General features: G+C 54.9%; 1 protein-coding gene across 2 annotated transcripts in view; it reads left to right on the top strand.

Annotated features, from left to right (window-relative positions):
• The window catches only part of SEC14L1 (SEC14 like lipid binding 1), a 43,942-nt gene extending 38,763 nt beyond the window's left edge, over window positions 1-5,179 (top strand). Inside the window, exons 14-17 of one of the 2 annotated variants that reach the window (XR_007767502.1) lie at window positions 345-596; window positions 1,625-1,803; window positions 2,378-3,013; window positions 4,615-5,179. Coding sequence is in view for 1 of the 2 variants with exons in the window: in XM_050908278.1 (XP_050764235.1) it covers window positions 345-596; window positions 1,625-1,803; window positions 2,378-2,479; window positions 4,615-4,630 (549 nt within the window). In the remaining variant the exon portion in view is untranslated. The remainder of the gene's footprint in view (window positions 1-344; window positions 597-1,624; window positions 1,804-2,377; window positions 3,014-4,614) is intronic. The other variant, XM_050908278.1, reaches the window with a different exon arrangement.
• Window positions 5,180-25,889: the final 20,710 nt, after the last annotated feature.

The raw sequence follows: 25,889 nt of genomic DNA on the forward strand, positions 1-25,889 counted from the left end.
CTATAGTTCTGGTGCATAATGATGCTTTAGTAGCTGAAGTTTGTGACCATTCCTAGTATCATCTTGTTGCCATTTAGAGAGTATCACTGTTTTTCATTCTATTTGAAGCCATATCCTTCTAAGCAATGACAAACAATATTCTCAGAAGCTACTTGAGAGGTTCTGAAAGTCATGTGTTAAAATAAAGACACTCCATCAGGAAAGAACTTGTATCTACAATGCCTTTTTAATAGTCAAAACTAAGCCCAGCAACAAAAAGCTCTGTTCTTTGTCTTCATGTCTGGTAGGAGTTTGTCTTTACTGAGCAAATTGCTAAAATATCTAATATGACTCTTCTGTCTCAGGTTCTCATTCAGATTGTGGATGCCTCATCTGTGATCACATGGGATTTTGACGTGTGCAAGGGCGACATTGTTTTTAACATCTTTCATTCCAAAAGAGCCCCACAGCCTCCTAAAAAGGACTCTCTGGGAGCTCACAGTATTACATCTCCTGGTGGGAACAACGTCCAGTTGATAGACAAAGTCTGGCAATTGGGGCGCGATTACAGTATGGTGGAGTCTCCTCTTATCTGCAAAGAAGGGGAGAGCGTGCAGGTAAGACCGCTGAATCCTCGTGTGGGAGCAGATGGAGGCTAGCTCCAGAACTACATGTTCTAATTCACAGTCATTATTGATGACTGAGTGGTGATTCAGCTCCGGACTATCTGCTTGCTTTTGGCCGACATTTCAGCTTATGTTCCTAGCTGCATGCCGCAGGCAACGGGGATAGTATTGACATGGGATCTGCTGTGAGGGGAGGTTGCATCAGTGCAATAGTGACTGAGAGTGATTGGCAAGGAATGTAGGGAAGCCACCTAGAACGAAGTGCGTATCCAGAAAGTAGCAAGACATGCTTTGTGCTGTAATTTTGACCATTATTGTCTGAAGCAAACAGTCTATGTCTGAAGAATATCGTAGTGTCTTACCTCAGTAATGAGAGAAGTCTGGAAATTAAGACTGAGCTTCTGTGTGTGTGTCCCTCTAACAGGCACCTTAAGGAGCTCCCTATGTTCAAGGTTCCTGAAGTTTTTTTTTATGGCACTTGCAACCTATCCTTTAATTACCAAGTCTGATATTACATGCAGCACGTTTACAATCACACTCTGCCACTGCTATTCCTTTTGACTTGAAATAAGAGTTGAACAGCCTTTGAAAAAGGAGCTCCTTAAGTGTTAAACTGGAAATATAGGCAGTGACCTCTTGAACTGCACTTTCTCTTTCTGTGAGGCAGGAGCCTTGACTGTTCTTTTCAGTCTCAAAGGACAACCGTTAATGAAAATAAATGGAAAAAATGGATATTGTTTTAAACAAGAACTTTGTCCTTTCAGTATATTTAAATCCTAACCCCTTGACACTGTCAAAAAGCAGGAGGAACCGCTGGTGTTCGATCATACCTTTTACAAGCATGCTGTGTGGGGAGAGTTGACCAGCACTGCCCGTTGGCTGAGGAGCTGTAATACTGGCATTGGGGAAAAAATTATGGGCATGTAGGCAGTTTTTCTAAGATTGGAAAAGAAATTTCAAGCCTACAAATCTTTGTGTTAACAAAGTTAATGTTTAATTTTTGATGTGGCTGCTTCCAGGGATCCCATGTGACCAGGTGGCCTGGCTTCTATATTCTCCAGTGGAAATTTCATAGCATGCCTGCCTGCGCTACAACCAACCTGCCTCGTGTGGATGATGTATTAGCATCTCTACAGGTCTCCTCTCACAAATGTAAAGTGATGTACTATACAGAAGTAATAGGATCTGAAGATTTCAGGTATGTCTGGCCAAGGTTCATGAAGGTCAGCCAATGTCAAACCTTTCTGATACTTAGATGATCAGCCAGTGTCAAGTTCACTTAAATAAACGTAAATTGTGAGGACTTGTGGTTTTTTAGGCCTCAAAAAAACCCCACAAACAAAAAAATTCAACCAGTACTGGCACTGGGGGCAACTAATGTATAAAAGGGGTTAATTAGTTATCTCATTGTAATCATCACTGGTCACTTTGCTCTGCTTTGAAAGCATTGTGTGAGTTGTTGGGCTTGGCAGGTTGTCCTGTAGAAATGGGTGCAACTCAAAATGGAATTGAGTCAGTTCAGTTGCCTGCCAGTTCATACACTTGACTGAAACTAGTTCTCAGTCTCTTTGAACAGCATCTGTTTTTTTGCAAGAGGGTGTTTGGTGTCCCCATTATCTTACTTGGTGAGGCAGAAAAGCTTTTTGAGTATCTGCACCAAAACTGTTACTTGCTTTTTAGTCAGTGTGCAAACAAATACAATGTAAATACATAGCAGAAACCAAAATCTTTGTGTGTTCTGAAGCTTAAAACTACTTTGTTTGTTATTGCAGGGGATCTATGACCAGCCTTGAATCAAGCCACAGTGGATTCTCTCAGCTCAGTGCTGCCACCACCTCTTCTAGCCAGTCCCATTCCAGCTCCATGATTTCCAGGTAGTGCCACAACAGATGAAAAGCAAATGGATGAGATGGCTGGACCCTCGCCTGTGGCAGCTGACTGCAATACAGAATATTCAACTGGCGCAAAAAAACCCCACCCCACAAAAGCCTTTTATAGATAGAAAGTAGCTGTTTGAATTTTAAACTTAGTGGTTTTGGTCCATGTTAGATCCAACAGCTTGTCTCTTAACTTTAACCCTTTTTCCTAACTCAGCCATAAATATTTTTGCAAGTGTGCTTGCACAAATCCTAACTCTGAACACAAGGGCTCTCATTGAAAGGAGAAATAACCAGTGCATCAGTTAAGAATAATTTTTTTTAACTGTGTGAATGTTAAAAAGCAAAAAAGAGAAAAACCCTACCAAAAATGCTCCGTAGTGCATTAGAGATCAACTGCAAGTCTCCTGTCAGGACATTCCTTGCCGTCTTAAGAAATCCCCTGTGATCTTCCAGTGCTGCAAACGGTTCTCCCATTGCCACTAAGTGATGTCCGAGACAAAGAAAAGCAGTTGCTGGATACTTGACTTTGTGAGTCCGTTTTTTTCAAAGCATGCCCACAGAGCTGTGGCCAGGCTGTAAACACTAATACCTTTTGTATGAGCACATATTTGGGGAATTTGAGCTCTGGGTCTTGATGGGTTAAAGCAATTCAGTCTTTCCTTGGATTTGTGCTTGAAGCACTTCGGAGAGAGAGGCAGAGAGCAGGCTCTCCCTCACTGTGTCATGCTGGGCTGATGCAGAGTTGGTCTGAGGATTTGTTCCCAGCTCTGTGCTGGAGCTTCACTCCACTTCCTTAGTACACTCCATGTGAACTGATTTTACTGAGACTCTGTTCTTATCAGGAATTTATGCAGAGCTTACGCTTGCTTCTTAAATCAGTCTAAAGGAGGTATGGCTTACATCCTTCCTGTGCACTTTTCAATCCCTCTTGCCTCCTATCCTTCCCTGTGTATGTCAGAAATAGAGCGCTTTAGTTCTGAGCAGCGGAAGCTTTAATGTAGGCAGGGATCTTCACTCCAAGTAATACAGTAGGAGATGCTCTAAGCAGTGCCTGCTCGACCATTTTCACTATTGCTACGGCCGGTGGTGAACTGCCATCTTGGATTTTGTCCCTATTCTACCCCGGCCCAAGCAATCCTACTTGAACTCTTTTTGTTAAAGTCTGTTCAGGTATTCTTCCACTTCGAGCCCTCTCTCCCACGCACAGCAGAAGGCACAAAAGACTGAAGTGCTGAGCAAAGGGCTGTCAGCAGGCAACTACAGACCGTACCTGGCAGCGGAGCAGAGAAGATTTCAGTCTGAAATGCAGCAGGATTTGCATAGTTAGACCCTGCTTGGTCTTTCCTCACCCTCTGAGAGCTAAACTATCCATCCAGGCAAAAGGAGCTACTGTGCTGGCTGCAGTCCCTACTAGAAAGCTGGATAGGCTCTATTAAGTCTTGGGGAGGCAGCACTGTTGTGGGTAAGTGGTAGAGGAGCTTGCAGAGGTATTGCACTTTCAAAGGAGGAACTCACTTAAGATACTGGATGCCCTGCCTGAGGAAAGCTGGTTCTGAACTCGGTATAAATTTTTTTATGACTGCAAAGCTTCTGAGAGGCAGGTTACTAACCTCTAACTAAGAGCACCTCTCCTGCAGACCAGTTCTGGTTGTGGAACGTGGCAGACAGAGCTGACAAAGAAGTGTTTTAGTAACAGATTTAGAGGTGCTGAGGGACCAGTCTCCTTAAACTGGACCAAACTGGTCTATTTTGTCTTTTTTGGACTTAGAAATTGAAGTTCGAGGTTAGGCTGTTACTTAGGCTGCCGAAGCGTGCTGTTGTGCGAGACAGGCCACCGCTTTGGTGTCAGGCAGCTCCTCACCCCGCGTCTGCACAGCAGACAACCACATGCTGTGGCGCTCAGGCTGCTCGTAGGAGCTGTCTGCCTGGGAGGAACCCAGCTTGCTGAAGAGGTGGTTTGATTCTTGACATGCAGGAACCAGTATTCCCAGGCGCAGGGAAGCTAGTGCAGCAGGAGGCACAGGGAGGTTAACTTAATGACACTCGTGGCTCTTGGCAAATGCCACTTTCCGTTTACCAGGCTGTAAGGGTTGAAGATGGTCCCCTTTCTTTCTCTCTCTCTCTCTCAGATGGCGATTTTGCTGACAACTGTAAAGAAACTGCTTCATTCAACACTCCACATCTGTCCAGAGGTGTCTGGCTTTGTAGACCTTTTTGAGTTGCAGTCACTTTTCAAGTCTGAAGATCTATATTTTGTTTTTCACTTGAGCTGGCTCAAAAGTGGCACTTTGGGTTTTTCCTGCTCTTAATCTTAACACATCTTTTAGAGCTCAAAGCACATGACAGCACAAACAGCTGGGGAGATAAAATTCCAGAAAAACAATAGTTAATCTTCCTCTAAGCAAAGTGCTGTGGCAATATGACTTGATCACTGCAGTCTGACTAATTAATTTCCCATACCCTGGTCTTTCTTTGTGTGATATTACTGCTCTTCTTCCTTCTCTCAGCCAATGACTCTTCTGTTGGCTTTTTTTCCTGTTATCAGTGTCCTTCTGCACTTTCCTGTCTGTACTCATCAACTGCATATCAAATTCTGTAAATGTTTTGTATACATAATACCTCATTCTTGGTAATAAAATACAGATAGTCTTTAAAAGATTTTTTTATCGTTATCAATAAATGTGAACTGTTTGGAAGAAAGGGTCAGCCTCTTTATTTCATTCATGTGATGCAAAGCTTCTGGGATACTTTGTGCTGAATTCAAGTGTGCCAGAGCTGTGCTGAGGCAGTGCTGTTCTGGGGGAGGCAGGAGGTGCTTCAGCTCTCCGCCACTGTGGAGGAGTTTCAGCAGAGCGGTCTGTCTTGGGGAGCAGAAACCGGAGCAGGTACAAGGTATGAGGAAGTGCGGTTTTAGAAGGAAAACGGCCTCTGCTGGGCATTTCCCTGCCACATAACAAAATCCTGTCTTCCCCACAGTACATGTACACAGGTTTTCTTACTCGTCTGTGAATACACAAAAGGAACAAAGCACTGTGCTGAAAAAGTCTTTGGGTAGCCCTAAAAAGAAAATGGTTGCTTTTATGGATTATATGATGACTTTATACTCTTTTATCACAGTTTGAAAGGGAGCTTCAGCCGCAGCAGTTCAGCTGATTGCAGCAGCGTCCCTTGTGGAGTGTATTATGTGTGTTATTTAAAAGGCTTGCGCTGGCAGGCTTAGCGCAGCAAGGGTACAGGTAAATGTGTCTCATTTGCCCCCGTGCAGGCCGAAATGTGTCTGGCCACCGGAACGAGCAAGTGCAGTAACTGTTTTCTTTTTCCACCTGCTTATTGCTATTTACCCAGTGGCCCTGCCGTGGGCTTTCTGGCAGAATAAATGGCTGACTAGCCCTAGGCTGAGCACGTACTGTCTGGGGAAAACCTGAGTGCTCTTAGTGCAGGCACAGCTATCTGAGCCATACAACTGCCCCCAAATCCTGGTCTTCCCAATCCCACTGAGCTCGGCAGGCCTTGCCTTGCTGTGGTGCTCGGGGAGAGCCGCTCTGCTCCCCGGGGTGCGGCGTGGCCTTGGGCAGAGGGGTGGCTCTTCAACAGTGAACATCCAGCTGCGCTGCTCTCTGTTTGGGAGATGCAGCTGTTGTGAGGGTTGGGGGGTTTTAACTGAAATTTAACAATATAAAGGTACAATAATTTTCTCTCATTCAGGAATAAGCATGCTGCTCTCCAGAGCTGCCCATACAGGGGTTTGACACTGCCCGCTTCCAGGGAGTGAGCGAGCTGTATGGTGTGGAGGAGGTGGGCTCCTCAGCTGCCCCCACCACTGACACCGCCTTGGGTGGGAGGCTGAGACAATCACATCTGGGGAATTAAGTTGTTTTTTTTTTTTTAATTAGTAAAAGTAGACAAAGCTTTAGCTATTTTTAAAACAGGAGTCAATAAATGTCAGGATGTGGTTTTTCTAACCCCTGGAGTTGGGGCAGTAGCTGAAACATCCATTTATGGTTGGTTTTTCAGCTTTTATCCAAGCTGTAAAGTTTCTAAAACAAGAACCTTTAACTATGGTCATGGAGGTCTGTCAGCAAGACCAGATGGCTGCCTGACCTACTTCAAGTTTTAACATGTGGCCAATATTTTTATGCCAGCACATAATTATTATGGACTGGCTTACTGCTGCTCTGGACATTACTAAATACAAAAGCCCTTGAAAAGACATTGTACGAGAAGGTGGCTTTGGCTGTTCAGCTGGGCCATGCCCGGGGAGGCAGAGGGAAAGCTGCCTTTCCTGGCCAGTGCTCCTCTCTTGAAATGGCAATTAAACTGAGAGCCTCAGACCTTATTTGAGCTGAGCAGGTGATAACGGCGCAGGCAGGGGCTGCTCCACCATCCACGCAGCTCCCCTTGGAAAAGCATTAATCTGGTTGAACTGTGTGTTTTGGCTTTGGGGTTTTTTGGTGGGTTTTTTTGGAGATGAAGCAAAATTCCTGGAAGAAATTTCACCTGCCCTTTTCCACCTGCCTCCCCTCCCTCCTCCCCGCAAAGCCGAGGGCTCCCTGCTCTCCAGGTGTGAGACCCTGTTGTCCTTTCTCATTTGCAAATCTAGCTTGCCAACCGGCCCATAAATTCTCGGTCACCCAAGGCGAAGAGTCCTGAACTGCCATTTCGAAGCCTCCCCATGCATCCCTCCTGCTGGAGCAGGGGCTGGCCCTGGCTCACTGTCCGGCATTGCTGCCTGAACAGCAGCACACGGGTTCCCCGCAGGAGCAGGCAGGACCGTTTGCTCTTCCCATCGCTTTGTGGGACAGGCTAATTCTGCTGCTTGGTGTAGGCAGACAAGTTAAAATGATGATGGAAAAAAGACTTCTGTAATCCCTGCTAGTGCACAGACAGCGAAGGATGCACGCAGAGCCCTCGCCTCTGTGTTGATGCTGTGCTGCGGGCACCCAGTGTGTGCTGGGGCCGGCCTGGCACCCTCCTGCACCCCGGCTGCTTTGCCCTGAGCAACTTGGGGGCTGCACAGCGCCGGCAGCTTTGGAGGAAGGCGCAAGGCCGGCGCAGTGCGCAGCAGCCAGGAAAGCTGCTTCCCAGGGGAGGGGCTGCTTAATGCCTCCGGGAGAGAAAAATCCTAAGCCTGAAGTGTCAGGTTTTGGCTGTCTTTCAAAAGTCATTAACATCCAGCACAACTCAGGCTCTAAAAAAAAAATTTGCCACCTCCCTTTTTTTGGGAAGGGGAAGAGAGAACTTATTTTATTTCGCTCACTCATGCTGTTGTAAGGAGTTTGGATGCTGGGAAACAAAAGGTCAGGATTTTCTAGCTGCTTGTTTTTCTTTTATTCCCTCCCCTACGACCACTGCTGAATTCATCCCACTTCATGCTGTAAGCCTTGGTCTCTCAGGTGGCACTCGGCAGCTGCAGGCCCGAGGGGAGCCGGGAAGGGACCCCGGTTTTGTGGCTGGTGTCGGGTCTGATTCAGCCCTTTCCCCCGTGCACGCGGGGGCTGTGGAAACAGGGGCTAACGCTGACCTGCTTCACAGCCCAGAAAAGTCCCCGAGGACACTGCCCTGGTGCCAGCACATGTCCCTGGCGAGGGGCAGAGCTGAGCCTCCCCCAACCCTCCTCCTGGCCTAATAAACAAACAAATAAATAAATCTCAGGCTTTTCTCAGTGCTGATGGAGCCTTCCCTTGCTGCTGTGGGGTGACCTGAACGGGGCAGCTCCCCCCGGGATGGGCAGCCCAAGGGGAGTCCTGGCTCCCAAACTGCCCAGGCAGGTCGGCCTTGGGATGCTGCTGTGACCCAGCACTGCCCCACACCTGAGGGTCGTGGTTTAAATTGTTTTATAAAAAAGGGAAAAGGAAAAGGGAAAAGGGAAAAGGAAAAAGGAGTTAATGTGTTACGTACACTTCATCCTGCCACTACCCAGCACCAAAAAAGTGCCGGGCAGCCCCAGCCCCCAGCTCTTTCACCCACCCCCTCACTTTACACACACCCGCTTTTCCCAATTGCATTTTGCGCAGGAAACACCCCGCTGGTTGCGGAGGGACAAGTGCAGGGTGGGACCCGGCACAGCCCCAGGCACCCCCACAACCCGAGCTGTGCGGGGGAAGAGCCGCAGCCCAGCCGAGGGCAGGGAGCTCTCGCTTTTGCCTGAGCTGAGACCCAGCACTGTATAGTGTCCATAGCTCAGGAGGACATCATCACCCCATAGCCTGGTGTCCCACGCTGACCCCTTAGACCCCCCCATCGGGGTTACCGGTCCCCACGGCTGCCAGGCCTGGGATGAGCAGGGTGAGGCTTGCTGAGCCGGGCTCTGCTCTGCCCAGGCGCGATGCTGAGCCGGTGCCTGGGGGAGCCCAGCTTTGCAGGCAGCCTCTGTACCCCCAAACACCCCGTCCAGCACCGCTGGCACTGCCGGGGTCACCTGCCAGGAGGTTAAGGCACAAACCCAACCAGCCCGAGCCCGGTGTAGAAAACCCTGGTGCCGAGGGCAAAGGGCTGGTTGAGAAACCCACGAGTGGGGCAGCACGCAGGGCAGCCCGGGGGGGCCGGGGCTGTGCCGCTGTCCCAGGGGACAGGGCACAGAAATCGGGGTGGCTGCAGCACACCGCGTCCCCGGCAGAAACCCCACTAGATGGTGCCAGCAGCCCACGCACACGGCCCGTGGTCACCCAGCACCGCTGGCCACGGTGACTCGTGTCCCCGCTGCCAGGGGCTCGGCGTGGGGCTGGGTCTGTCCCGGTCCCCTCCGGGCTCTGCTGCCCCACCAGCACCCCAAGGCACTGGTCCATACTGGGAGCCGAAAACAGGGCAGGCGTTCCCCCGTGTAACCCTCTCCAACAAAGAGAAAGCGTTTTGCAGGGAGCAGCCGCCTCTCTGCTCCCCGGACCCACAGGGCAGCAGGGCTGGGTGTAGTGGGGTGACCCTGGCCGGAGGCCAGGTGCCCACCAAAGCCGCTCTATCACTCCCCCTCCTCAGCTGGACAGGGCAGAAAATAAAACGAAAGGCTCGTGGGTCGAGATAAGGACAGGGAGAGATCACTCACCAATTACCGTCACGGGCAAAACAGACTCGACTTGGGGAAAAATTAGTTTAATTTATTGCTAGTCAAATTAGAGCAGGATAATGAGAAATAAAACCAAATCTTAAAGCACCTTTCCCCCACCCCTCCCTTCTTCCCAGGCTTGACTTTACTCCTGATTTTCTCTACCTCCTCCCCCCCCCGAGCGGCGCAGGGGGACGGGGAATGGGGGTTTGGGTCAGTTCATCACACGTTGCCGCTCCTTCCTCCTCAGGGGGAGGACTCCTCACACTCTTCCCCTGCTCCAGCGTGGGGTCCCTCCCACGGGAGACAGTCCTCCACGAACTTCTCCAACGTGAGTCCTTCCCACGGGCTGCAGTTCTTCACGAACTGCTCCAGCGTGGGTCCCTTCCACGGGGTGCAGTCCTTCAGGAGCAGACTGCTCCAGCGTGGGTCCCCCGCGGGGTCACAAGCCCTGCCAGCAAACCTGCTCCAGCCTGGGCTCCTCTCTCCACGGGTCCGCTGGTCCTGCCAGGAGCCTGCTCCAGCGCGGGCTTCCCACGGGGTCACAGCCTCCTTCAGGCATCCCCCTGCTCCAGCGTGGGGTCCTCCAGGGCCTGCAGGTGGATATCTGCTCCACCGTGGACCTCCATGGGCTGCCGGGGGACAGCCTGCCTCACCACGGTCTTCACCACGGGCTGCAGGGGAATCTCTGCTCCGGCGCCTGGAGCACCTCCTCCCCCTCCTCCTCCACTGACCTTGGGGTCTGCGGAGTTGTTTCTCTCACATCTTTTCACTCCGCTCTCTCTGGCTGCAACTGCAACTCCCCTGTAACTTCTTTTGCCTTTCTTAAATAAGTTATCCCAGAGGCGCTACCACTGTTGCTGATGGGCTCGGCCTTGGCCAGCGGCGGGTCCGTCTTGGAACCCGCTAGCATTAACTTTATTGGACATGGGGGAAGCTTCTGGCAGCTTCTCACAGAAGCCACCCCTGTAGCCCCCCCGCTACCAAAACCTTGCCAGGCAAACCCAATACACTGGGTCATCATCGCCCAGCCCTGCGGCCGCATCCTTACCCTGTGCGCTGTGCCCTGCGCCAGCCCCAAACCACCTGGCCTGCGACGAGAGGATGCTCGACTGGCCTTCAAGCATCAGCCTGTCTTTTGGTTTGCTCTTCTGCTACTAGGGATCTTCCAAAACACTCGTCATTTCACCAGAGTACTGAGAAAGTTAATCAACATTGGAGAAAACCCTTTGTCGTGGTTTAACCCCAGCCAGCAACTAAGCACCACGCCGCTTCCCCCTTCCCCCTCCCAGTGGGGTGAGGAGAAGGAAAGAGAAAAAAAAAGTAAAACTCGTGGGTTGAGATAAGAACAGTTCAATAATTAAAGCAAAATATAATACTAACAATAGTAATAATGAAATATAATAATAATAATAGTAATGAAAAGGTATATAACAAAAAAAGGAAGGGGGAGAAGGAAAAAAAAACAAAACCAGTGATGCACAATGCAATTGCTCACCGCCCGCTGACCGATGCCCAGTTAGCTCCCGAGCCACGATCTGCGCCGTCTGGCCAACTCCCCCCAGTTTCTATACTGGGCATGACGTTCCATGGTATGGAATACCCCTTTGGCTAGTTCAGGTCAGCTGCCCCGGCCGTGCTCCCTCCCAGCTCCTTGCACACCTGCTTGCTGGCACAGCATGGGAAATTGAAAAGTCCTTGGCTTAAGATAAGCGCTACTTAGCAACAACTCAAACATCAGCGTGTTATCAGCATCATTCTCACACTAAATCCAAAACACAGCACTGTACCAGCTACTAAAAAGAAAGTTAACTCTGTCCCAGCCGAAACCAGGACACCCTTGAGGAGCTGGTGGGAGAAATCCTGTAGCAGTGAAAAAATATTCTGCTTATTGCTATGGCCCCAGTAAGACTTAGCCCACGAGCTGCAATGGGCTGTAACCAAATATTTAAGTTCAATTATGCGCACGACTCCAGCAGGGAAAGGGAGATGGAAAGAGGAGGGACAGCACAGTGAAACGGATGGGAACTGAAAATACAAGATTGCTCCTCACAAGAGTATCATAAACCAACGCAGGGCGGGTATCGGCCAGGGCCACCACACTGTATTTGTAGTAAAACTTTGTGTCCCTCTTGCCCCGTGGGACTGCAGGTGTGAACATCACTTCAGGTCCCACCCTGGGGCTTTGGGGACACAGGCAGGCGCTGGGCAGGGAACAGGGTCCCCTGCAGGAGCCATCGTAGACCCTCCATGGCTCTCCAGGGCCACCCAGTCTGTCTCCAGCAGCGGTCACAAGCTGAAAAGGGCAAGAACAAGGTAAATGCATAAAAGCCCTTCTCTGAGCCTGTCTGTGCTTGTGTGCATTCACACCCTCAATGTGTCGTCCCCCCCGCAAGGTGCTGGGCCCCTGCCTTGCGTCTCAGGGCACCCCTCAACGCCTCCTTCAGTCACTTATCCCCCCACCATCCTCCACGGGAGCCAGCACCTCCAACGGGCTGCATTCTGGAAATCAGAATTTGGCATAAATAGGGAAATTCAGGTTTTTGCCCATTCCTGTGGCAACGAAAGCACAGAGAGAGAGAGAAATGCATGAAGAGGTGAATGAATAAGTACCAGGAAGCCGAGGATACAGCTGCATTTGGCTAAGGCAGCCGAGGACCAGGAGATGCCGGCGGCGGGGCTCTCTTTGGCATGTGTATTTTGGTAGTCCCTGTAATAACACGACTGTGTGGTCCTTGTCCCTCCTTGTCCTCCTTGGGCTGCCTGCGGCCGGGGCTGATCCAAAAAGGGGCAGTTGGCAGGAGGGAAGAAAGAGGAGGGTCAGGCAGGGGAAAGCTGGGTGCCAGGACACTCCCTTTTTAAGCATTAAAATAAATAACCGTACACATGTCCCAGTCACAGGGCTCGCCAGGATCAGCCCTGAAGAGGTTAATTAGCACTCTTTCCAATAAATGCATTTCTATGCTTTATAGCAAGCAAAGCTGTTTAGCAGAGGCTGACCGGCCCGTGCCAATTAATGCTGGTTGAGTGTGCCTGCCGAACCGCGTGCCCTTTGCCTGGTGCTACAATTCCTGCGTGGTGACACATAATTATCAGCAATAAAGCAGCCCCTGATCGGGGCCAGGTCTCTGGTTATTCTCAGCCCCATGGCAGGAGCAGGCATTGCTGGCACGAGGGCCGGCAGTTTGGATGTGCTCGTGTCCGCGCTGGTGCAAGACCATGGCAGGCAGCAAACCCTGTCCTGGTTTGAAATGGGTGGATTCAGCCCAGACTTGGCCAAAAAGAGCCCCAACCACCCTGTCCCAGGGGTGAGCTGCCTCCTGGGGTCCTGGGTGCTGCCTGCGGTGTGCACCTTCATCTCAGCATCACCCCACCCCATAGCATTGACCTGCTGGGACCACAGCCCCTTCCCCAGCACTTCTGCATCTGGGAGCGGGGAGCCCAGCTTGGAGGGACCCTGTGGGAAAGGGCTGCACCCTTTGCAGTCCATCTGGAGGGGGAAGGCACTGACTCCCCCCTCCAAAATGCACCAGGTACTTTGGGGATGGAAACCCCCCTCACTCTGGCAGGACTGGGGGCTCCCATACCAATGTGCCCGGCTGCAGCCACACGCAGATGTGCTCATGGGCAGGAGCAGGCAGGCACTGGCCTCTCTCCCTTTCGGGCTCCTCTGGCTCCCCACACACCTCCTTGGGGGGGCTGCGGGGACGTACCCGCACAGTACGGTACGGTACCACACTGGGTTTCAGTCTTGGTTTAGTCCTGCCCTTCCTAAGGCAAGGATGCAATCGATCTGCGCAGCCACACTGCTGCAGCCGTGCTGCACTTCATTAGCTCGTGCATGCAAGGTCTCCCAAAAAAGAGCCTTGAAGGGATGGCAAAAGAAGATTTTTCTCAAGTATTATTTTTGCCTTTGCGTAATTATTTGTATTGTTATAATATACTGCCTCTTCTTGGAGGTGTTAAAAGAGCAGCAAAAGGGCTGGAGGACTCTCAGGTCCAAAATGTGTTTGCCAGAGCAGGGAGGGCAGGACTTGCTCCTCTCCCCATGGCTGGCACCAGCGCTGCCAGGTCCTGGCCGGGGGCTTTAGCCGCCCTGGGGAGTGATGGAGAGGTCAGCGCATCCCCCCTTGAAGCTTCTGCCATTCCCTCCGGCCAGCTGGAGAGGCCAAACAGGGCCAGCTTCTCTGACCGTGGCCCCGCTCGAACCGCAGAGCCCATCTGCCGCTGCGGCAGAGGACATGCGCTGCTGTAAATACGGCCGGTTAATTGATTGCTCTTGCTCCAGCGGATTTCCCTGAAATCCCTCATCGGTCAGTGACGGATCTGTTTCATAACAGCTCCCAGAAACCTTCTCCCATCGCGGCTTGTGCCAGCAGAGCATCGCTGGGCTCGCTCACATCCCGGCCGCGTGGTGCAGCCCCTGCCTTGCCGCACTTTGCACACCTAAAGCCAGCAGCTCACTGGCACGGGGGGATGAGGGCTGCCCAGGGGGCCGGGGACCCATGAGGACAAGGTTTCTAGCCCGGGCTGTGGTGATGCCGCTTGGCCACCAGCATCAGCCCGACCCCATGCTGCCCACCCTGGGCTCAGCACCCTACACGGAGCTCACGCAGCTGGAGGTGGGTGGCCCTGCAGGACCGCAGCACCCATCGCCACCCCAGACCAGACCCAAGCAAAGCAGCCAGAAGATATTTTTCTTGCCAGACATGGGCCGCTTCGGGGGTGAAAGCTCCTGGGGCAGCTCTGGCCCTAGAGAGGGGCCAGCTGCAGACGGGGTCCCCGCAGGGCAGCCTCCTCCACATGTTTTTCCCTAACAAAATCCTGTTTTCCTGAGGAAGGGAAGGGCCCGTCTCTCTGTCAGCTCCTCTGCAGCAATCTTGCCAAGGACCTGCCTGCATGCCTCTCCCTTTGTTTCTGAAGAGCAACCAGGACACGCCTGCATGATAACATTGATGCCCTAAGCCAGCTCTGGGCAGCCAGAGACATGGGTTTTTATTTGTCCTTCACAAGAATTTAACAAGAAAAGAAGCAGGAAAGGATCGTGTGAGCTCTCCGCAGGGAGGGCTGGAGCGGGGACAGCTGCCTGGCACTGGCAGGGACATCACCCCACAGCAGGGTCACTGGGCCCCTCCAGCCCACCCAGTAACGCTCCCCTGATAACCCTACAGCAACCCAGCATGCCACAGGCAGCGGGGCAGAGCTGCCCCAGGCAGGGCAACCCTGCAGGCAGCGGGGCAGAGCTGCCAGCCCCGGCCCACCACCCTGCTGCAGCCACCCGGGGCCCCGCGGGACCCTCAGCATCCGAGGAGAGCAGCAGAAGGCGCTGCTCCGCGGGCAGGCCAGGAACTCCAGCTCTGCTTTGCACCATCCTCCTCCTCCTCCCCAGAGGTCAGGGTTTGGGCTGTGCAGAGCTCGGCGGTGCCAGCCAGCCTGCAGCAGCTGCAACGAGCAATTCTCTTTGAAGATATTTAATGCCCTGCTGCGTGGCAGAGAGGAGTAAGCCCATTCTCTGCTCGCCTCTCTGGCTCTCTCCTGAGCCCTAGATGCTGCTCAGAGGAACTGCAAAGAACTGAGAAGAAGGAGGAATGGCAAATCGTGTCCCCTGGGACAAGAGGACCTCTCCAGAGCTAAGCAGCAGCCTTCTTCCCCACCTGGGATGAGGCAGGATCTTGCCAAGTGGTGGCTGGTGCTGCTGCCCAGGACTTGTGCAGAGCAGTGGGAGGTTGGAGCTGGAGCATCCCAACCCCCAGGCACAGCCCAAGCGGTGGCCTCATGGCTGGCACCCAGTGAGAGCAGCGGGCACCGTGCAGACCCGTCCTACACTGGGACCAGTGTGGCCACAGGGAGCACTGGTGTGAAGGCAGACGCACCAGACTGGCCCAGTCACCCCTCCTGGCACTGTGGCGGTTGTCCTGCAGAACCTCCCACAGCAGGACACTCGGCAGTCACGGCTCCAGGCCCTTCCCCTGGGGGACCTGGAGCAGTGACACCAATCTGTGCAAGCAGATATCCAAAATCCCATTGAAACACAGGCCAAACTGCGATGGGACACGCTGCTGCTGGGGGAGCCGTGGGGAGGGAACCCAGAGAGTGTGCCACTGGCGGTGCTGCGTCTTTGCCTCCTGAAATAGAAGAACAAACGTGTTCAGGCTCAAAGGCTACAACGCTATTTCATGTTTGCATTGCTTCCCCCTCTGAGATCACCCTCCCGGTGGGCTGGGGGCAGAGAAGCGCTTGTGGACATGAGTTAGACCTGTGGGGCACTGCTGGTGTGTGGATCTGAAATAGCATCCTTGGGGACGGTGCTGGACCCTCCCGGGGCAGTGAAGGAGCAGGGCTCTGCCGCGGGGGCCGGGGGCCGAGGTGTGACGGGGACTGGCTGCTGCGACTTGCAAGGAGCCTGGCACAGGACCCGATGCAGAGCTGGAGGAGGAGGAGGAGGATGCAGGTTAATTAGCGAGGGGCTGGGAGAGTGGGCGAGAAGTCAGTGGGTAACACATAGCACCGGGTTCTTGGAAAGCTGCTGAGGCTTTGTGGCATGTCGGGGACCTGGCGGTGCCCGCAGCCGCCCCAGGGCTCTCCGTGGAGATCGGCCGGGAGATGCAGTCATCTGCTCCTCCAGCCCAAACAGCAGCCCTAACCCACCCCCAGGGAGGAACCACCAGGTTAAGAAACCAGTTCAAGGAGCCCATTGGGGATGAAGAGCAAGACTGTGGGGACCTGGAGTGACGTCTGGCACACACATACCAACCTCCCCCAGGAAAACCAGGAGAGCGTGGAGATCCCGGGGCAGGCAGGGACGGATGGGGATGGAGCAGGCAGGGCCTCGGGGCTCTGAGTCAGGCCACCAACGTCACAAGCTGCCAGCTCCTGCGATGCTGGCGGCCCCTGAGAGCCCCCGCGGCGGATGGGAGATGCTGCTGGGGTCATGCTCACTGGAAGAGGCTGGGGGAGAGATGCTTGCAAGCGGGGACTTGGAGAGCTCAAACCCGGCAGGTGAAGGCAGAGCAAAGAGCAGAGCTGCTGCCTTCATCCCACAAGTTTCGGTCTCCTGGTTCGGGGAGGGCAAAGTGATAAATTTTGGCTGTCTGCAGCTTGCAGCTCCATGGAAAGTGCTGCCAAAAAAAAGTGTTTTCAGCCCTGGAGTAAGTGCCTGGCTAAGGGCAGCGGGACACCGAAGCTGAACAAGAGCCAGGCTGCAGCAGGGGTGCTCGGTGGCAAATTCAAGCCCCCTGACAATGCGAGTGCTTTCCCTAACCTCCTGCAGCCCCTCTTTGCAAGGAGCTTTGCGAGGAGGTTTCTTAATGCCTTCTAAACTGTGGGCTCCCAGGGGCTCATGCAGCAAAGCACCGTCAGGCTCAGAGCAGCATCCCTCCCTGGGCAGAGCAGTCCTCTCCAGTCCTTCATCCCAAGGTACCTTAGCTGTGCTGGATGGGAGAGGACAGGAGCCATGTCTTCAAACATGAGCTTTATAAAGTGCCTGTATCATGCCCCGTACATAAAAATAAATATATGGGGGAAAAAAGAGAGGGAGTGGGCTTTAAACAAGCCAGGATGGAGCAGGCAGGAGTGAGAAGTGGCTAGAAGCTTGCAGGAGGACATCCCTGCAGCCCATTCTCAGCAGCCTGCTTTACCCTGCCCTTTGCTCAACACTGGTGCCTTGACTTTGCAAACACCATTTTTTTTGCAAACATTATGCACAAACATGGCCGTGTGTGTGTGCAAACACTATTCCCCTCATTCACAGGTGAACACAGCCCTGAAAGACCCTGTTATCTGAGTCCACCTGAGGGCAGGAGCAGACGCCAGCACTTGTCCGAGGCTCACCACGCAACCGTGCCCCCCCGACACCGGGGCACGCATACCGTGCCATCTGGAGCATGACACGGCAGCAGCAAATCCAATTTATGAGGCAGCAGGGCCAGAGAAATGCCAAACACATCTGGCCGTGTCAGGTCGCCCCGCACCGCTGGCGCTCGTCATACGGATCTAGGACAAACCCTCGCCTTTGTTTTCTCCTGTTCGGGCATCACGAGCGTCCTGGGCTTTGTAGGATGGCAGCTTGGGAACATTAACTCACCGTAGGGTTATTTTGTCTTCGTGCTAAACTCTTCCTGGAGATGTCAGCTGCCAGAACGTGTCATTTATGCTTCACGGCGCTGCCTTAGCATTCTGTGGATGTGACAGAGTGACAAGAAACAGCATCCTTGAAGGAAGGGCTCAATCCGGATGGTTCTTCTCTAACAAGCAAGTGCGAGCTGGGCTGGGCTGAGCCGGTCACTCGGGGTGACTCTGAAGGGGCCAGGGCTGTCTGTGGAGGTGGCCGTGGTGGTGGGGACGTGCCATGAGCTGTCCTGAAACAGCACCAGTCACTGGGAGGTGCTCCCGAGCCCAAAGGCAAGACTCAGGCCGTTACAGCTCTGCGTCAGACCGGGCAAGTGCGGTGGGATGCTGCCTGCCCACCTCCTGCTTTCTAGCGTGTCACGGCACGTTGCCCTGGGAAATGGGAGGTTACAGGAGTTAACTGGGTTGCTGCTCTCTTTCCAGTGGGCAGGCAGGGCTTTTGGAAATGAACTACTGGGGTGTTTCTGCCTGCGGCAACCGCGGGTAAGTGTGCTCGTGGGGCTCCTTCTCCCCATCCATCCCAGGAAAAGGCCTCACCAGTGTGAGCCTGCCTGCAGAGACTGGCAGCCCGCACCACAGCCCCTGCTTCCCGGCGTTCGCCTCTCAGAGCCGGGGCAAGTTTCCCCGCCGGTGCTGGCGCTGGGTGCGGATCCAGCGCTGCTCCAGCAGATCACCCCCCGCTCCCCCCGTCAGGTTGAAGCGATGCTGCGTGTGCTCTCTCCTGCCGTGCCCTGGGGTGGGATGTAGAGCAAGGGCTGGTTAAATAAACACGCTTGTCTCTTACCCCTCAGCTTGCAGCAGCCCAAAATCCCCTCTCCCTGGGCTCAGGCAGGATTGGTCCCAGTCTCATCACTTTTAAAGAAATTTTTAAAGTGTACGTCAAGAGGATCGCTCCCTTCCGGATACTCAGTCCTCTGATAATGGCAAAGGCTCGTGCTTTTGTCAAACACGAAAGGAGGGGTGCTGCAGAGCCCAGGAACGCTACTGCCCACAAAGTGCCCCTGTTCCTGCTTTGCTGCAGTGGTTCAGCTCGGGATCCCTTGTGCCCCCTGTGGAGCTTGCTAGAGGGCAGGGAAGGGATGCGAGTCTGGTGGATAATTAATTGCACAGATGAACTTGTACCTGTCGGTGGCCACGATGCAAGTAAGGCAGGTCTGAGCACCGAGGTGTCAGTGAGCAGCTCCCCGGGAGGACAAAGTGCATTTGCAGCACATCTCTGCGCACTCACGCACAGCAGTGCACGGCATTTGGGAGCGCCTCAGAGGCGTTTGGGTGCTTTCCTCTTGGTGTCCACAGCCCTGCTGAACCTTGGGCTGGAGAAGACCCCATGCAGGGTGAGCAGCACCGTGCAAGGGAGCAGGCTGCAGCCCTGCCTGGGGTCCGGCCCCGGCTGGCAGCCCCCGTGGATGTGTCTCCGCTGCAGCCCAGGTGGACAGTTGGCTATTTGCAGCTTTGCACTTTTATTTCCACCTTTAAAGAAGCTGCTCAGGGAACACAGCAGTGCTTTGCCTTCTGTGACTCAGTTTACCTTGTAAAAATCTCACTTCTCTTCCCCTTGCAGCTGCTCCTGCAGAGGTTTTTGGCAACTACCCCTGGCCTGCAGCACTCAGCTGGAGGGACCGAGCCGTGGACTGAAGGCTGAGACTTTTTGCCTTCCCACGTCCCTGCTGTGAAACAAGAAAGAACTTGGCCAGCATCAACACAACAAGCCACATCCATCAGCTCTGGTTAAATATGGACAATTGTTTTGAACGTTATTGGAAGGGAGAGGAGAGAAACACATGAGCGTGCATACGGGTCATTGCACAAGGAAAACAAAGCCAGTCGGTTGCTGCAGGACGTCCTGCCTGACCCATGGGGTGAGCGCAGCCCCTTTTGGGAGATGTGAAGAGGTCTTCAAATCCTGGTGTTATATCAGCATCCCCTCCCCTCCCAGTGCCACTGGAGTTACACTGGCCTTGATAAAAATGAGACCTGATTTTGAGCATAAAGCAGCTGCACGGGGTATCTTACCGCTGCCAGCTCATCTCTGCTTCACGCTGATGCCGGAGGAGGCTGATGGAAGTGAAGTGCATGTCGTCCCCCATCTTTGAAGCCACCGAAGAGCCACAGAGCTCTGGTCAGGCACTCAGGAGCAGCTCTGATGCCAGGAGACGCCACAGCTCACAGCCGTGCCCTCCGGCTCTGCGGGGAAGGGGAGCCCCCAGCCCCTTCTTTCCCCACCAGACCCCCAGGTCAGCTCGTGCAGGCAGCCCTGCCCTCCACTCCCCTCTTGCAAACGTGCTTTTGGGTTCTTTGTCGTTTATTCCCAGAGCATCACTCCTCCTGGCTTAGCTGGCAGTCTCTGTCCCACTGGGGACAGTCCCCAATGCCTCTGCTCACACAGGGACGCAGCCGCCCCATTAACCACCTCGAGAGGGGCCTTTTCTTGGTCGCAGCTGGTTTACAAGTGACCAGGGTGTTCTGCAAACCAGAGGCACGGCAAGACTCGTCCTTTGGGGTAGGGCAGAGTCCCACGACAGCAGACTCCAACTGCAGGCAGCGAGGGGAAGGTGCCATTTCACGGCTCACCGGCGCCAGTTTGCTTCCTTTGAAACAAGAATGACTTGGGGAAACCAAGAGAGCTCAAGGGCTGGGTGGACGCCAGAAGTTCGGAGAGCAACACCGAGCCGGGCACGCAGGAGCTCAGCGGGATGGTGCCCCTGGGCTGAACAGGGACGGCTGCTGCTGATACTCACCGACAGAAAATATGTTTTAAAAATGAAACGTCCTGACAGGCTGCGGTTGTGCTGGAGCCCCCGGCGCAGGCTGCAGAGCGGAGACAGCGGCTGCTCAAGCAGCGCTGTCAGGAGCTCTTACGGTGACGCCAGCTTCGGCGAGAGGGCGGCCGGGGAGCGGGCGGAGGTTTCCTCCTCCAAACCCAAAAGGGGCAGGAGGAGAGGTTTTGGGGGCAGCCAGACCAAAACGCTGAAACTCAACAGCTGAAGGTTACAGCCAAGGAGCTGCCATCCCGGGTCAGCAGTCCCCCAGCTCGCAGGACACCGGGGTGGGGGACACGCAGCCCACGCTGTGGGACCTGGCACATTCAGAGGGAGCATCAAGCTCCCTTGTAAAATGAATGAAGACATCTTTTTTTTTCAACCTTGCTTTCTGATAGATCCATCCTTTGCACATGCCCTGAAAAGGAAGGAGCAGTTTGACCGTAAACACGGCTATGGCAAAAATCATCTCAGATCTGGGACAACACTGAGGTCACTTTTGCCCTGTGATGTAAAGGTTTATTTTGTTATTTAAGGACAAGGGGTCACTGGGGAAAGGGTAGAGGACCGTGACATGAAAGCCCAAGGAGTCAAGGCCATACAGTCAACGGGGAACAGGCCTTCATGGGCAGTGACAGGCAACCTCCCGCAGGCAGGCAGCATCACTGGGGGATGTTTGTAACATGACATTTTCATGCACTCTGGAAAAAAAAAAAAAAAAGCGGTTGGTTTTCAGGATGAGAGCGTCACGTCTGCCTGCCTTTGCACCAGGGCATGAAGCAGAGCGCTGCTCGCATTAAGACACGGGTCAGGGGAGGCACGGCTGCAAACGCCGCTCGGGGACAGGAGCGGCAGCCCGGCTGCTTGGGATCCGAGGCGAGATGTGACGATGGCTGCGGCGTCCCCGGCAGCCTCAGTGACAGCCTGGGAGAGAGGGGCCGTGGCCCCAGCCCGAGCTGCAGGAGCACCCTGGATGGGTGAAGACAGGCAGGGGGGTTTGGCAAGGCAAGCTGGCAGGGTGCCCGTGAAACCCCCTCTGTGCTCCTGTCTCCGGAGTCTGGGGTCTCGGGGATCTCCTGCCAGGGTCAGACCCTGCTGCACCCGACCTTGTGCTAATGCTGTGGATCCGCTGAAGATCCCATCTCCCTTCTGACACTGCCACGAGAAGCCATATATCCACTCCCGGCTCCCCAAAGCCCAAAGTCATCCCTCGGAGGTGCCAGGCTTTCTTTGAGCTTCAGAGTAGCTCCTCCCTTCACTTCACATTTAAGTTTCTTGGACAATGGCAGGACCCTATGCTGTATTTCAGGGGTGTTCTTACCTAATTCTACCATTTTTCTCCTGGAAATACCTTACCCGTGCATGCTAGGACATGTATCAGTCATCCAGAGCTGCACTGCCAGGTATGCCCCTGCAAGTCCTGCCCCGGTGAGTGCTATTATACTTTGTACCATTTCTTTTCATCCCTCTTTCAGGTTCAGCCCCACTGGCCTGTCAGCATCCCTGCCCCTCTCCCGTCTGCTCCTGGCCCCTCTCCCTGCCCCTCCCCACCTGTACCCCAAACCCAGGACAGCAAGGCCGGTCTTGATTTGGGGCTTTCATGCCTACAGTAGCATCAGCCATAGAGCCGAGAGCCTCCCACCGCTGCCCGGACTGATTTATTTGCAGTGGCCAAGGGTGAATGGAGGGAGCGTGCATGGGGATGGTCACAGCATCCTCCCCATCCCCGGCCCACCCTGGCTGTGGGTGCAGCCCCACGTGGAGGAGGTTCGAGGTTCAACACCACGTGGAAGAGGCTCAGCCCCACTCGGAGCAGTGTGGGGGAAACCGGCTGCTCAATGTACGTCGTAACACCCATCAGTTGACTGGCTGCCAGCTTTATTGGTCCTCAAAGTGGATCAGCACTAATACGAAGCCATGTGCTTGTGTGTAGAGGGTTAAGGCTCATGCTGGGGCTGGGCTTCCCTCCTCGATGCCACTGTAGTGGGCAAAGCTGGGCAGAGCCAGGCACAGGGACCACCGGGACCGCTGCAGCCTGCCACGGAAGGGGGTGGGCTGGACCCCTGCTCCTGCACAGCACCTCGGGGCTGCAAAGACACCCATCTGAGGCCCCAGCATCACGCATTTCATCTCCTGATCCCCTGAGAGCATTGCCACAGAGCGTGTCACCCCATGTCACCTGAGGAAAAACCGTGGCGGTGGCCCAAAGAGAGGCGAGCTTTTCGCTCCAGCTAATAATCCTGGCCAGGGCAAGATAAGAGATGCTATAGAAACTCCTCCAAGCCCGAGAACAGCTGCTCTAAATCCCTTTAGTCCTCAGCAAGACATTTGTTTACAGGGAGACTAGATTTTATTACCTGGGGTTGTCTAGTACAGGCTGTTCGCGGGCTCCCTGCCCGCCCCCCCCGCAGCGCCGGCGCTGGCGCGGGTCCCTCGGCCCCCTCGGCGGGGGGGGTACGGGGGCTGCGGCAGGAAACGGGGTTTGGGTCAAGGTGGGTTTTCAAACCCGAGATGACCTTTTTTGCTTGGAAGAGGTCGGTCATCTGGAGAAGGGATGAGCCAGGGAGCGCCAGGGTCAGCTTCCCTTTGCCCCCGTGCCCAAGACTGGCTGCCGCGGCCGTGACACGGGGGCTGAGCACCCTCGCCAACGGCTGCACGAGTGATGTTGGTTACCACAAGCCCGGCTGCAGGTTGGATCAGCCCCATCCCCGGGGAGGGACCCACACCCTCGGGCAGGACATGCCACGAGGATGCCCTTGGTCCCCCCGAAGGGGGATGCCGATGCCAGCGGGGATCTCCTCCCATCCCTCCTCCACTGGCACCGGAGGACCCCAAATCCAGCCCTGCTCTCCTCCCCTCTCCCCAGTGACACCCAGCCTGGGGCTACGGGCAAACCTCAGCCCTCACCTCTTGCAGCCAACTCCTGCCTCACGCCGCCTTGCAATTACAGCCTTTAAGCCATTAACCCCATCTGGCACTGGGGGTCACCAGGCAGCAGGGAGGCAGCGGGGCAGGAGCTGGGGCTGGCGTGACCCTCTCCGGGGCTGGTCACCCCCATGTGCTCCCCAAAACGGGGCTGAGCTGCAGGCTTTCCCTGCTCGGGGCGGCACGTACGCCACGGCGGCCCCGCTGGCGCCGGGAACAGGATCTGTCTGGCGACACGCTGTTCCAGACAGAGGTGGCACGGAGCACCACGTATGGCTGATCCATCTATGCATCAGGGAGGGCTGCGGCTCCCCTTTAAAGTGGGGGCGGAAGCTATAGCGGTTCAGATTTCTCCTCTCACCTGTCGCTAAATCAAAGGCCATTTGGATTTAATCTCCGGGAGAGGCAGGTTTAACCCTCTCCTGTGCAGCTGGGTGTCCCCAAGCCGGGGTGAGGACCTGCCTCGCTGACCTCTGATGGCAGCGGGGGCAGACAGGCAGCTCGCTGCCAGCCCTCTCCTCCCCTCTCCCGTTTTTGCCTGGTTGCCGATCCAGGGCTCATTCCAGGTGGGAGAAGTGATGCTTCACCCCACGAGGCTGTTGCCCGGCCACTGCCTGCGGTGATGGGCAGCAGCTGGGGACACGCTGCTCGGCGGAGACGGTCTCGCTGGAGTTTCTCATTACTGACCGCTTCCTTCTCACCTTCTCAGCTGGAACACCAGAAAACGCAGCCACTCTCACGTACACCATGAATTTAACCATGGGCAGAAACAGAAGGCAGAGGCACAAGCGGGTGGCAGGGGGTGGAAGCATCCTGCGGGCATGGGCTGCCTTCTCTGCCTCTGTGTCCTGTTATGGGGTGCAAAGGCACGGGATGCTGGGGCACCGGGCACCCCATCGCAGGAGTCAGCGACGTATCAGCTCCATCAGCTTCCAGAAGCTGGCCCAGACTCATGGAAATGCGTCACAGTGCTGCAAACTATTTGCCACCACAGTTATAATGATGCTTCGCTGCCTGCGAGCAATGGGCAAGGCACACCTCTCCCATCAGCTAGGAAAGCATTTCACCCCACGTGTGACCGTGCTGATCGGCTCGCTGGGCAGCGCAGGTTACTGGGGCACCGCGTCCGGGACTGGAGCAATGCCCAGCACCGGCTGCTCCAGCGCCATGCCCGAGAACATTGCTCCTGGCTTCCTTGGCAGCCACCGTCCCCTCTGAATTGCGACAGCTCAGCATTGAGATAGGAGCTCACCAAAAACACACCCAGAGGCAGCACGGGCTGTTCCTGAAGTTTGCAAATTGTCTTACTGAAGCGCATCTCAGCGCGGTAGCGGAGCCGTCTCCAGCAGCGGAGCTGGGGAGCACTCGGCTGATGGGAAAGGTTCGCGTGCTCTTTTGGGTTCCCCCTTGCACAATCACTTTTAAGGCACCAAACATAAGGCTTGCTAGTGAAATAAAAATGAATGTTTGTAAAAGATGCTGCAAAACTTGGCAGAACATTAGGACCTTCTTTTGGGAGAGCTCAGCTCACGCCCCTCCAGCACAGGAGCTCCGTCCCTCCTGGGCAGCTGCGTGGGCTGGTTCAGGAACAGAAGAGGAACCACAGTGTCCCACGTCCCGGGCTGCAACCAGCAGTGCGAGGGGAGCGTGTTACTTGTGCAGAGCCCAGAGTTTCTCCCATACTAAGCGCTGTTGGCTTTTTCCAGGAGCAGGGGTCCAGCTCCCTCCTCTGCCCTCGTCCCTGCATCTGCTGCTGTGCCCCAGCTCTCCCCCGCCAGCACATGCTGGGAAGCAGCAGCGTACACACCATTTTCTGGTGTTCTGTCCCAAACTGCCCTCTCCTGCCTGTTGAAGGCTGCCCAGCCCACGGGGGCTGCGCTCAGGCAGGGGCTGGCCGGCATTTCAAGCTCAGCTCACTGCTCTGCCTGAGCCCCGACACTGGCTGGGACCCTGGGGACCGTCCCTTACCTCCCCCCAGGGTATCCCACCGCTCCGTGGCTGTTGGCCCTGCAGAGGGTTGGCTTTGGGGTAAAGATGACCAAGAACCCTCTTGTCGCACGTCTCCAAGTGCCCCTTGCTCCAGACCTGCCTGTGAATGCCGGGTGTGGGGCTCCTCCTGTCCCAAACCCACCGCCCAGCTCATTCCCGCCCCATCCCAGCTCCTGCCCATCACTGCTGTCGTGCCTTCATCCTTCCTCCCGCTGCCTGCACTCCTCCCTGCCAGCAGCTCAGGGCTGTCCTCCCTCCCGGCTCCCTTGCAGGCAGGTCACTGCCTCCCTCCCTCCCTCCCTCCCTCCTCGGGGCGTCACGGTCCCCTCTCCCGCAGGCGCACGCTCCAGCTCAGCGCTGGCAGAGCCTTCGCCCCCGCCGCGCTCCAGTCCCCACGGGTGCAGCACGTGCCCTCGGTGCAGGATCCAACACTCCACGTGAGTTACTAAATCCATAGGGGCCGGATCCTGGCTGCTCCCACAGCCCTGCTGAAGCCAAGAGCCATCTCGGCTCCGCTTGCCATCTCGGCAGGTCCCTACGGTCGAATGCACGGCTCGCGGGATGC

This window comes from Gymnogyps californianus, chromosome 19 (genome assembly GCF_018139145.2).
Source record: "Gymnogyps californianus isolate 813 chromosome 19, ASM1813914v2, whole genome shotgun sequence".
NCBI classification, from domain to species: domain Eukaryota; kingdom Metazoa; phylum Chordata; class Aves; order Accipitriformes; family Cathartidae; genus Gymnogyps; species Gymnogyps californianus.